General features: G+C 46.0%; 1 protein-coding gene across 1 annotated transcript in view; it reads right to left on the reverse strand.

Annotated features, from left to right (window-relative positions):
* Positions 1-13,176, reverse strand: part of STYX (serine/threonine/tyrosine interacting protein) — a 432,400-nt gene that overhangs the window by 56,727 nt on the left and 362,497 nt on the right. Inside the window, exon 9 of the mRNA XM_078659834.1 lies at positions 10,524-10,596. Coding sequence (XP_078515960.1) covers positions 10,524-10,596 — 73 coding nt within the window. The remainder of the gene's footprint in view (positions 1-10,523; positions 10,597-13,176) is intronic.

A 13,176-nucleotide genomic window follows, 5' to 3' on the forward strand; every position in this document is an offset into this window, starting at 1 on the left:
CCAGTCCGGCTCATCAAGTTGATCAGCTAAAGGGCCTACAGACCCCTCCCAGTCCTCCTCACCCTCCTCTGGTTGTCAGTCAGGCTGAAAAGGAACAGCAAGGATGAACAGTTGGACAAAAGTGCCTTCCAGTGCTGACGTCGGTCCAGCGACATGTCCAAGGCAGGGGTGAGACCGGGATCGGCGGCGGGGAAGGTACAGTGAGGTCGACCAGCATCGATCTGGATCCTCAAAGGCCCCCTGGGACCTAGCCGCCGGGATTGAAATCCCAGGGCCCTCAACCGAGTCCATGGGGCCCGAAGGCGCGCCAGCGGAGTCGGGCTGCCCAAAGATGCTGTGACACTCCGGCTCCAGGAAAAGGAAGAAGGTGCGGGGCTGTCCCAGGAACAGGCTCTGAAGACGGAGAGCGACGTCGTGTCGGCCGATGAACGGGGAGAAGGCAAAGAGCGACGCTGCTTCTTCGCCTTCTTCTTGTGCTTCAACTTACCCGAAGACCGCGAAGACGAATTATGGTGGTGGGCTGCCGTGCCTCCAACAGCGTTCGGGACCGCTCCCGCTAAGACTTTCGATTCATGGCCTGGCCGTCGGAACACGACTTCGGGTCGTGGTCACACTTCAGAGGCACACTAAGTGGGGGCTGTAACTGACATCAGGCAGTTAAAGGCCTCGCACGGCTTGAACCTAGTCTGTCGATGGGACATCCCTCGTACACCAGGAGTCGGAAGACTCCTGGTGTGTTCAACAAAGTCGAGAAAAAGTTAGTCAAAAAATGACTAGGAGGTAGCTCTCTCTGGATCTGCGCAAGCCTGGCGCGGAAAAAGAAAGAACGGACGTCAGCGCACAGGGGCGGAGTCTAAGTAGACACCGCAACGCCATTCCGGCAACCACGACGGACGTGGAGTTGACCGACTCCACCTACTGACACGCAGGGGTAGTGGTAAAGAAAAATCTCCGGATCCAGTCTGACGCCTGGTGGTAATTCTAAGGTAAGAAATCTATAACTAACAGTCTTTTTCAGATAAGCCCTTTAGTACTGAATATAACTGGAGATATTCTGTCACACAAGCATAGTGAAGTGCTGTTTTAGTCTGGTTCTTAAGTGTAGATAGAGCTTGCCATTCGTCTACAAAGGTCTTGATTTGAGTAGTGTTATTGTCCTCCAGAAAGAAAGGTCTAATTAGAACGGATTCAACCATCTCATCAGTAAAAGTCGGTGTTTTTTCTTTAGTCATGGTTTAGTAAGAAAATACACATGGGGGTATAGATTATCAAAGAACCTCAAACCTATAATAAGTGGAAGTCATTAACACAGCACTGTAGGCTGCGCTGCTGCTAGAATCTTTGTTGCACCTTAGAAACTGCTTTAATGGGAATTGCTGTTTTTAAAAAAGGAAATTGAATTTTACTGACTGCCTTAAACTCCCGACCGATCCTCTTGCTTGGTCCCGGGTCCCTCGTTGCCCCTGGAGACTCCCCCGGTAACAGCCAATCACGCTGCAATAGGGCAGAGCAGAGGGCAGGGAACCGGCCAAAATGCAGCACGTCAAGCGGGAGCGCAGCGGGCGCGCCAAAGGCAAGCCCGTCTGCGCCCGTCCGCTCCCGGTCGTGCCCAGGGGCCAGCCATAACGCCTATTTCCTCACTTACTCCTCGGAAACCCTTATAAACTTGCATTCTACCCATCTATACCCCATCAGGGAAACTTTGTCACTTCTCTCTGACCATGAAATCCTGACTAATCGAACTACATTCCCTGAAATCCAGATGCTCAAAGCCCATGAGAGTTCTCAGAATTAGGCCATGTCAGAAACCACGCCCCTAACTATCTACTATCTTAATACCCGATCCCTTGTTAAACACCAGCTGGACATTCTCTCCCTGTTGAACTCTAATAAACCCAGCATCCTCCTGCTAACCGAGACATGGCTCACTGATGACTCTGGCCCGACATGCTGGCGGCCATTCCTAATAACTACTACATCATCCACGTGAATCGCTCAACAAGCAAACAAGGAGGGGGTGTGGCAGCCATTATTCATACTGACTATAGGTTTTGCTCTCTGCCTAGCCTCTCCCTTAAAGAAACAGAGAACATTGTACTAAAGCTCGAATCTCTTCATGACTCCTTTGTTTGTGTACTACTCTACAGGCCTCCCAACAACATGCCCTCCTTTCCTTTAGCACTTAGCGACCAGATGCCTAAACTTGTAACTGATCACGCCAAAGTCCTGCTTGTAGGAAACTTCAACTACTGGTACAAAGACCCCCTTGAAGGCCCTCACTCGGCTGAAATGACGGACCTTCTTATAAATCTCAACTTCACTCAACAGGTCCTGTCCCCTACCCACCAGAAAGGCCACACCCGTGACAAAGTCTGGACCAATGGTAAGACCACCTCCACCCCTATCATTACACCTTTTATTTGGTCTGATCACCACCTACTGAAATTTACACTCCGTTTACCGCCCACTAAGAAACCTAGTGCGACCAAAGGTGGCCTTGCTAGAAAATGGAACACCGAACAAAGAAGACTTCCTATGTACGCTATCTGACACTGCCCCGTTCCGGGGGACAGACATCGAGGCTACAGAAGCAAATGTATCCAAATGGCTACTGAATGCCAGCAATAAGCACGCTCCCCTCACTATGCTAAAATCAGCCCATCGTACTGACGCACCTAGATGGTTTTCCTCTGAGCTTAAAAAACAGAAACTGTCGCTGCGCCAACTGGAGAGACAGTGGCGATTGAAATACTGCCAGGATAAAAACTCACCTATATCGCTGCCAGGAAAGAATATAACAAATGCATCCTTACAGCCAAAACTAGCCACTTCTCCTCACGCATTACCAACACCAACAAAAATTCCAAAGAAATATTTAACATAGTTAATTATTTATTTTGGGTCTTTTATAAAGCGCGCAGCTACCCCAACGGGGTGTCCCGGCGCTAAATGATTGCGGATCTCAAAAAGGGACCAGAGATGGGTGGTTAACGGCAAAACAGGAAGGTTTTCAGAGCGCGGCAAAATTCTTGTTCGGTTTTGCTCATGCGTAGTTTAAAAGGCAGCCTGTTCCACCGCTGGGCCGCGCCTAGTTCAAAAGTTCTTCCTCCAGAGCGAGATTTTTTGGATCTCGGAATGACCAATAGGCCTTTGGAATTGGAGCGTAAGGAACGTGAATTACAGTAAGGACGAAGAATTGATCTGAGGTGAGCAGATCCATTACCCTGGGTAGAGCGGTAGGAGAGTGTCATTGCCTTGAATTCGATAGTTAATGAACTCTCTAATCCAGAGAGAATCCTACTGAAGGCCTTACCTTCTCAGGCACTGTGCAACTCCCTTAATGATTACTTCATCGACAAAATCTCCACTATTAAGGCCAACATCCCCAAGCATCCTCTCACTCTCAGGACCTCTACCATGCCCAAAAACAAAAATACGATAAGCCACTTTCCTAGTATTAACATTGAAACCTTCCAGAAACTCCTCACAAAGGTCAAATCGGGCGCCCCTTCTAACTGTTGCCGCCCCACATACTCAAAGACTGTCTCACAGCCCTCCCCAGCCCTGTACTCACCCTCCTGAATGATTCTCTTTCATCAGGCCAAGTCCCCATGGCTTTCAAGAAAGCCATAGTAGTACCTCTACTAAAGAAACTAGGGGCGGACCCCACGCTTCTATCTAACTACCGCCCGATATCCCTGCTCCCGTTTCTTGCTAAGATATTGGAGGCGCATGTAGCTAATAGTCTCTCTAAATTACTGGAAGAATCCAAATACCTTGATCCCTACCAGGCAGGGTTCCGGCCGGCCCACTCTACCAAAACAGTCATAGTGGCGGTCCTGGACACTCTCCGGGACTGTGCTGATAGGGGCTCCCCGCAGGCAGTGGTGCTACTGGATCTCTCTGCGGCCTTTGACACGGTCCACCACGCAATTTTGGTCGACCGTGTCAAACTGTCTGGCATTCAGGGCACAGCTGCTTGTTGGCTCACCTCATTCTTGGATGATAGGTCTCAGGCGGTCTGCCAAGGTCCCTTCCTGGCTCCCCCACGCAAAATCACATGTGGAGTTCCACAGGGCTCGGCACTCTCCCCTCATTTATTTAATATCTACATTTCCCCTCTGATTCAATCCCTTAAGGAAAGAAATGTGACAGTCTTCAACTATGCGGACGATTTACAGTTGGTCTTTAAGATAGACGGCTCCGATAGCTCGGTTATGGACTTTCAGTCCACTATACTATCCATACAACAGTGGATGGACCATAACCACCTCAAATTAAACCCAGGAAAGACTGAGCTCGTCCTGACCGGAAATAGCCACAAGTTCTGAGGCCCACACTACTGGCCTCCAGCACTGGGCCCCCACCTTCCCCCCTCTATCTCGGCCAAAACACTGGGAGTCTCCCTTAATAAAGAACTTACGTTTAAGTCCCAGGTTGGCACAGTGATCTCTAACTCTGGAACTCGTTCCCTCTAGAAATCCTGTCCAGTACTGACATTCTGCAATTTAGAAACCTTCTCAAGACCTGGCTGTTTCTGCAAGCATACAAATAGATTATCCTGACAGCACACTAAGCCTCTATAGCACCATGAAGCCGCTCGGTGTAAGTGCGCTCTACAAATTCCCACTAACATTAACATTAACTAACATTAACATGTGATAACTTTCCTTTTCCACCTTTAAGCCGACGCTACCATTACGATTCCAGTGACCAATCTGGCATGTACTTTATCTGAACATAACAGAAAGGTAGAGGGTTTTATAGAGCCCATGCCAGCACAATTTTTAACGAAGAGAAAACGGAAGTACTCCTAATCTCGAACAAGGATGAAAACCCACAAATAGTGGAATGGCTCAAAGCCTAAAATGCCCTCAATGTCTCTATAACGCCAACGGACTCCGCAAAATCCCTAGGAATTACTCTCGACCCGAAACTGGTCATGATTAAACATATCTCTAAAACTGCCAAAAGCGCGTTCATGAACCTGAAACTTCTCTATAAAATTAAACCCTTCCTCCCCCCCAAAGATCTGAAACAGGCCACGCAGGCACTTGTGCTCTCCAGAATGGACTATGGCATAGCTGTACTGACCGGAACAGCCAAGTCGCACTTGGGTCCTCTCTCCTCCACCCTCAACGCAGCAGCAAGAATGGTCACAGGAATAAAGAAATATGACCACATCTCTCCGGCACTCAAAGAACTGAAATGGCTCCCAATCGACCAACGAGCCAACTTCCGCACAGCCTGCCTCACACAAAGCCCTGCATACAGGCAAACCAGAATACCTGGCCTCCAAACTCAAAAGGGCGTGTCAATCCAGGAACCTCAGAAGCTCCAACACACTACTACTCATCCCTCTGAAATCACAGAAACGCAATACCTCAAATAAATCCTTTGCGGGGAATGCTCCCAGGATCTGGAACGCCACCCCCCCCCCCACCACATCAGAATGACCGCCTCCTTCACGCAATTCAAATCGCTACTCAAAGTCCTCTTCCTGGAACGCTGCTCTGTTTAACGAGAACTCCGCCTGTTGGTGAAATCCGATATCTCTCTTGATCGAGAACCGATTGTTTCGCTCTTGAACTCCGTCCCATTTTGCGCCCAAGCTGTTGTTTTACAGACTCTAACTCCTACCTGCTGTTCCTGAGTCCTGTTTTCTATGTTTATTTCTCCTGTTGCATTTCCCTATTTGCTGTGAAGCGCTCTGATACCTTTGGGTCCAACCAGCGCTATAGAAAACTTCAATAAATAAATAAATAAATAAATAATCTATTTATATACATATACAGACAACACACATCCTATCACCGAGTATTAAAGTTATTGTTACATGGGAGGGATTGTTTAAGCAAAAAAAAAAGGGCAGTAGCTGTATGGAAAAAAGAAAATGCAGCTGAAACAACCCATCAGTTTGAAACCCTTTGACAAATATTAGCCATGAAAGATGCCACCTGCACCAAGCGTGGACATGCTGTATCTCTATGGATTTAAATTCTTGGAGTCAGGGAATCTTCTGACACTGGTCACTTAATAACTTTCGAATTATTTTTGATTTAATATCAATGGACACCACCCCCTTTTAATTTTTCATACATTTCCTGTCTTCCAAGGTGATATAGGGTTGACCTATCTGCAACTGCTTTAAGAACTAAAGCTTCATGTACAGCATGCTTCACTGGAGAAGGGGAAAGAAAAATAAATGGAAAAGCGGGGGAGGGGTAGCTGTGGCTCAGAAGAAAGAGCCTTGTAGACACTTAGCTAGGGCCTAAAATGGGAGGAGTTCATGGACCAGTAATTGCACAGCATGCAAGAAGGACCCACCCCATAGAATTAAGACTCTGGCTAAGAAGGGTGCCACCATTTCCATAAGTGGAAACAATGGAGTGGGGGCGGGGGGCAAAACCCTTCCCTCTAAGCAATGTTCTTCATGGAGGCTTCCTACACAGGACTGGGAAAACAAAACATATGAATTCTCAGTAGGGTAGTATCCTATTAGATCCCCTTGCTCCATGTCTCACACCACTCAATATGTATGGGGTCTGTAGTTGGCTTCCCCTTGGTGGGGGATGTCATACAGGTTATGATTTAAAGAAGAGAGGTAGTTAACTGGTCCCTTTGCAGAGGTGCCTAACTCTGAAGTGCCATTCCCTATCTTATTACCTTATCAGACCTTCAATTCCCAAAAAGCTTTCCCTAGGTGTGGTGTATGGGGCCGAAGGTCCATCCAAGCTTTCTTCTCTAAGACCATCAGATCACTACTTTGCTAACGCATGAAAAAATAAGGTTGGCATCTTAAGAGAGCATTGCAAGTGGAAAGCCTATAGAGGAACACTAGGGTTCTTTAGAGCGTGTGGCAAAGTGGTAAAAATACAGTAGCATAATCACGCGACAATGTGAGACAATTCACAAAGTACTTCAGAGCAAGCTCCACTGTAAAAGAGAATTATCTAAATTTTACAGTGGCCCAATGGATTAGCCCAGTGGATTAGCCCTAGATGACTGAAAACTGGCCCTTTTTTTTTTAACAGACTTTATTGAGGACTTCATTATCTTCTTATACAACGCAATAAAATTGTACAGAGGCAGTCATTTTCCTTTTTATAGTAGTTACATTACATATGCTGTATACATATTCTGCGTATATCATTCTGTGTAAGTTATATTACCAATGATCACGATCTCAAGTAATCCTGTTGGCAGTATACGCTGAAAAGGCTCGATATAGGATTCATCAAACATAAAGCCATTTACATTTCTAGTGAACAATAAGAACCTGTGTAACCCCAACTACCCCCTCCCTAACCCACTCGCTCCCACTCCTGCTCTCACCGCGAAGGTAACCAGGGTAAATTAGTATAAACAGCACACTCTACAGGCTGTAGCTTCCTTGGGGTATAAAGTGCGGGCCTAGATCACAGAGTCCGAGGTTGGGGAGCTACTAGGTGGCATTATGCGCTATGGAGTCGGGGTATCCTGCGGGGGCACTAAGTCCATAGATTCCAAATCAATCAGCATAGTCTCCCATTCCAACGAGATAGGCTGTTTTCTCAGCCCCCTCTCTTCCTCTCTACGAAGAGCTGAGCCCTCCGCTCTTCCCCACTGAATCAGGACAGCTTGCCAAATGGAGATCGTGGGACATCTGGGGGATTTCCACCTCATGGTGAGAGCTCGCACTGCCAATATGAAGGCTAAGTCTAGACATTTTAGCCATACCTTCTGTACTCCTGAGCGCTTATGAAGACCTATGAGGCAGTTCAAAGCGTAAGTTGGGACCGACAATTGTGCGAATGTATTCAGTGTGTGGCAGACACCCACCCAATAGGCTCAGAGACAGGGGCAAGACCATAACATCTGCAGGAAATCTGCCTCATCTCCTCTGCAGCGGGAGCAGCAATGAGGGGAGTCCTGGAACATGCGATGGAGCCTCTTAGGAGTAAGGTATGATCAATGAAGAATCATCGATTGGATGAACTTCAGTTTCGCGTTACGCGATACCTTCTTGGGGCGGTCCAGCATACATTTCCAGGCCTTATCAGTGAGTTCAACATCAACATCCCCAGACCATTGCGCCCTCAAGGAGGGGAGTGTGATCGCCACATGCGCCCGGACACCAGTATACAGCCACCATACCAAGTGCCCCCCAGGTGCCATATAGTATAAGAGATGCACTAGATTATGCTGAGTGGGTTCATTCCGCTGTAGGGCCCATGTGTTCTTAATGTAATGTGTCACTGTGGCATGCAGTAAGTATAGACGAGGGGGTGCGTCAGCAGCCTGCACAAAGGAGTCGTGATCGAGTAAGACATCATCTCCGAAGAACGCACCAACATCCTCCACTCCACTATCTGTCCAGTCCTGTATCCTGGCCCTCGTGAGTCTACCTTGTGGTGTAGGGAACCCCAGGATGAGGATGTTAGGGGCGTAAGGAGTCGCTGCAAAAGTGTATGACAGTGCCTTCCTCCAGCAGTGTAAGGCTGTTTTCAATAGGGAGGGCTATCTATGAGAATCTTGGCTTTTGGTAATAGTAAAGAGTGTAGTTCACCCCGGTCCAACTTCTGAGGTGTAAACCCAATTTCCTGCAGGTTCCTCCCTGCCGTCCAGAAGGAGAGCCACTGGAGTTGACTGGCATTGTAATAACTTCTGAAGTCGGGACACCCAGGCTGCCACTCAGGGTCTCCAGTTGCCTATTCGTCTGCAGCCAGTGCCCCAGATGAGATTAAGACTGAAAACTTGCCCTTGTTCACAGCAAACAGATGTAGAGAATCAAGGTACCTCCTTGTTCTTAATGTGCCAAGTCCAGAAATCCAACAGCATGGAAAATCTTCAATGACTTTGGTGAGTGATTCCACGGTGCACAGAAAACAGAAGATAGGAAACCACTTTGTAAAATCTACAGGTAAAAGGTGTGCAGCTGCTGGGCAAACATGTATGTTCCCCATTAACCATACCGGTGGACCGAGGCTCTAGAAGAGTTTTGAAAAGATGGATTATTTTAAGAGGTGAGGTAGAGTTTTCCCCACATCAGACATCCCAAATCTGAAATTCTGGGTGATCCAGAGCCACTTAGAGTCCTGTTTAACTATCTCTTCACAACCATGTTAACAATGTTATTGTCTACCATGTTTCCTCATGCAGAAATACCTCGGTACGGTCACTGTATACGATTTCTACGTTTCTGTACAGTCTATTTCATGACACGCAAAAGTGCTCTGGTCCACCAACCTGTCGCTGGACATCCCTTGGTCTAGAGAGACCAGTAAAAGTTTCATAGTAAGGTGGATGTGAAATGGGAGACAATTTTTAAGTAGGTGAAATACAGTGAGGGAAGAGGAGATTTTAATCTATAATTTGACTAGACAAATGTATATTCAATTTGCTTGTTAATACGTAGGCAGTTAACTAGCAAACATGGTTTAAAAATTAATATTAATTGTGGAAAAACAAATGGGTATGAGCAAATACACATTTGGCGAATAGTCAGGCTTAACAATCATCAAAGTAACAAACATTTGTTTGGTAACACACCTACTGCTTGCTGGACATACACAATACCAGAGTTATGTCACCACATGTCAACAATGATACAGCAGTTTGCATCTGGTAGTTTTTCAAGTACATAAGTACATATCAATTTCCGAACAAAGCAGTCCAAGTTTGCAACTAACTGGGAGACGCTGCACCACGAGCGTTTGGTCTAAAACTATGCAAGTGCTATGTCCTTGCATAAATTATAACTTGATTCCAAGAGGAACATCAGTTTGAGATGGATAAGATGAATTTCTCTATATATTATTGAAGCCTTAAAAAAAGGAATGATGTTACGTGGTCATTTGTGTAAACATACTTTTAAAAAACTTTAAAAACTCGAGAGCAGTCTAATCAAGGCTTATGCAAGACGTTCAAATTTTGGGTTCTAGTGATTGTTCTGAGGTGTAAATAATAAAAAAATAAAACTCATTGACATGAAGAGGTAGAAGGCACAAAAATAAGAGTTCAGGCATGATGTATTTTATATTCAATGAAAGTGGTTCATAGTTTTTCATATTTTTGGCTTGTTGGTCCCTTCCATTGCCTGAGAAGCAAAAACAAGGACCTGCTTGATTTTTTACATGTATTTGTAATCAGAGTAGGAAATTGTATATCCCCACTTAAATGAAAATATGGAAATATAGGTTGTTAAATCATGATGCATACGTTTTTTGAGAGACTTCCTTTTAAGGTTCAAGGGAAAAAACTAATATACTACAGTAAAGCATTTTCACTGGGATTAATTAACAGAACCTGGAGGCAGACTTTTAATGATGCCATCTAACAGCCATATAGAATTAAAAATAATTTTGCCAAAGGTGGAAATTCTTTATGCTTTTTATAATTTGTAAACAAAGTACATTTTTTATGAGATTAACGATTGGAAAAGGGCGAAAGCGATTGAAGCTAAAAGATATCTACACTATACAGAATTGAAGATTAAAAACATTCATGTGTTGGTTTGGCAGATTGGCACAGAAAGAGCATACCTGAAGTTGATGAACAAATCCAGCATTAGGATTAATGCAGAACCTTCTTTCTTGAACATAGGTAAAGGCATCCCTAGGAAAGAAGAACATCTGTGACCACATATACTTTCATGATTGTTTCAGTTCAATTTACAAATGAGCAAAACATGTTTCTCCTTGATTCAGGCTTAAAATGAACATTTTTACAAAGGAAAGGTTACCTACCTGTATTAGCTCTGACTGACGCAGTACAAAAGACTCCTTTCAGTTTTCAACTGTTAAGGTTCTAACTGTGTGAAAGGACCAGACTAGTTTAAAATGTAACAGTAAGACATGTCTAAATGCTTTTTTTATGTGTCTGCTCGCACATCGTGTGCGCCTCATTGCATCTGTTCCGAAAAGGAACAATTACTTTCTCATCTAATCAAGCCAGTAATCCAGAAATGAGCACAAACAGGAGTTTACTTTCGAATCAGAATTGCATCTGTTGTGGACCTTTTCCCTCCACCCAAATATTGCCAGGTAAAACATTTATTGACTTTTATATTTTTCTCGTGCTGACAGTGGAGTCTGGATATAGATTTTATTAACCACTGAAACACTCCACAATCATGTTAAAAGGCAGTTGTTGGCACATTCCGATGCTGAGGCTCTGTACTGGAGTCTTTAATACTAAATAATTATTTAAGATAAAGGCATTTTGCGTTCTAAGTTGGTAAGACTAAGAAAGGGGACATGATGAAAGTTAATTTAGAAGGACGACATTAGGGCTGCTTGTTCACAGAAGTGCAAGTAAAAAAAGACTTATCTTGCTCATGGAGCAAATATATTTTGAGTTTTGATTTTTGGTGAGGGTCAACCAGAAGAACAGTATACCCTGTTATGTTATGTTAGCTGTTTTTATACCGCGCACAGCTGCCCCAGCGAAGGGGCGTCCTGGCGCCCAGAGAGGTAAACACAACATTGCAAATATTGGCCAGAAGTTTGTATTAAAATTTTTTATTAAAAAGTACAGTTTTAATGGCACGTCTAAACTGGAGTAGGTCTTCCAATGCTCGAATTTCAGCAGGAAGAGAATTCCAGAGTTTTGCGGCTACTACTCTGAAAGAGCGTCCACCGGTCCTACTCAACAGAAAACGTGGAACAACAGAAAGATTCTGACCCATCGATCTCAGGGGTCGAGAGGGAACATACGGGGTCAGTAGATTCATCAGTATGGGGGGGGCTGTGCCTTTTAAAATTTTAAAAGCCAGACAGAGCACCTTAAACTCGATCCTCCTAGCCACTGGAAGCCAGTGGAGCGCCTGCAGTGTTCCTGAGATCGAGCATCTTCTAGGCAGTCCGACCACCGCCCTTGCAGCGGCGTTCTGAACTCGCTGCAGCCGCTTGAGTTCCGCCTGATTGGTTCCTGCAAGTAAAGCACTGGCATAATCTATCCTAGATAGTACTGAGGCCTGAACCACTAGCTGTCTAGTGGGGGCATCGAAAAATTTCAGTACCGGTCTGATGCTCCTAATGATACCAAAACAGGAGGCGGCTACCCTCTCAGTATGGCAGGTAAAACTAAGGGTGGGATCCAACCAGACTCCAAGGTTTTTCATCTCCATGGCGGGGGAAGGGATCATTCCTAGCTCAGGGGGCCACCAGTCATCGTTCCACCGTCCAGGTTGCTTACCAAACACCATGACCTCTGTCTTCTTAGTGTTCAATTGGAGACAGTTCTGATTCATCCAATTGGACACCGCACGAAGACCCTCGCAGAACTTGAGGGCCTCCACAGCTGAGTCCCCACTTAACGTGACCGCCAGCTGTGTGTCATCCGCATAAGAGACCATTGTCAGGCCCCAGCGTTTGACTACAGCAGCCAGCGGTCTAACGTATATGTTAAATAAGGTGGGGCTCAACGATGATCCCTGTGGGACCCCCAGTGTGAGCGGGTAGGAGGTAGATTTACCGGGAGGGATTGCAACCTGGAAAGATCTGTCGGAAAGAAAGGAACAGAACCAACAGAGAGCAGATCCCCTAACACCTACTTCCTCTAACCGCCGCAACAGGATTTCGTGGGACACCGTATCGAACGCGGCACTCAGATCTAATAACAGGAGTGCCGCTGTTCGTCCGTTGTCCAGCACGGAGCGCAGATGTTCTGTCATAGACAACAAGGCAGTCTCCGTGCTGTGACCTGCACGAAATCCGTTTTGGGTGGGATCCAGGGTGTTAGCTTTGGCAAGATGGTCCGCCAGGATCCCATTCACGTGGGCCTCGGTGACTTTGGCGGCCCACGGTAGCAGTGAGATAGGGCGGTAATTCTCAGGTTTAGCCGGATCTAGGGAAGGCTTTTTTAAAATAGGTGTTACTACCGCATGCTTCCAGCTAGTGGGCACGGTCCCTGAGGACAGTGACAAGTTGATAAGGGCTAGCATAGGTGTGCGGCATATAGCCTGTATGTTCTTAAACTGGGCCGGTTTAAGCGGGTCCACTGGAGAGCCAGATTTGATTTTTTGGCTCAGTAGATCAAACCCCTCCTCAGAGAGGGGGGCCAGCAGGTCCAAAGTCACGACATCACCCCTCGGACAACCATCAGAGGCCGAGTATTGCATACTAGTTGGAAAGGAGCGGTAGATTGCCTGCACTTTTTGAATGAAAAAGGAAGCCAGACTTTCGCAGTGGGAAT

Source organism: Lissotriton helveticus, chromosome 9 (genome assembly GCF_964261635.1).
Source record: "Lissotriton helveticus chromosome 9, aLisHel1.1, whole genome shotgun sequence".
NCBI lineage: Eukaryota > Metazoa > Chordata > Amphibia > Caudata > Salamandridae > Lissotriton > Lissotriton helveticus.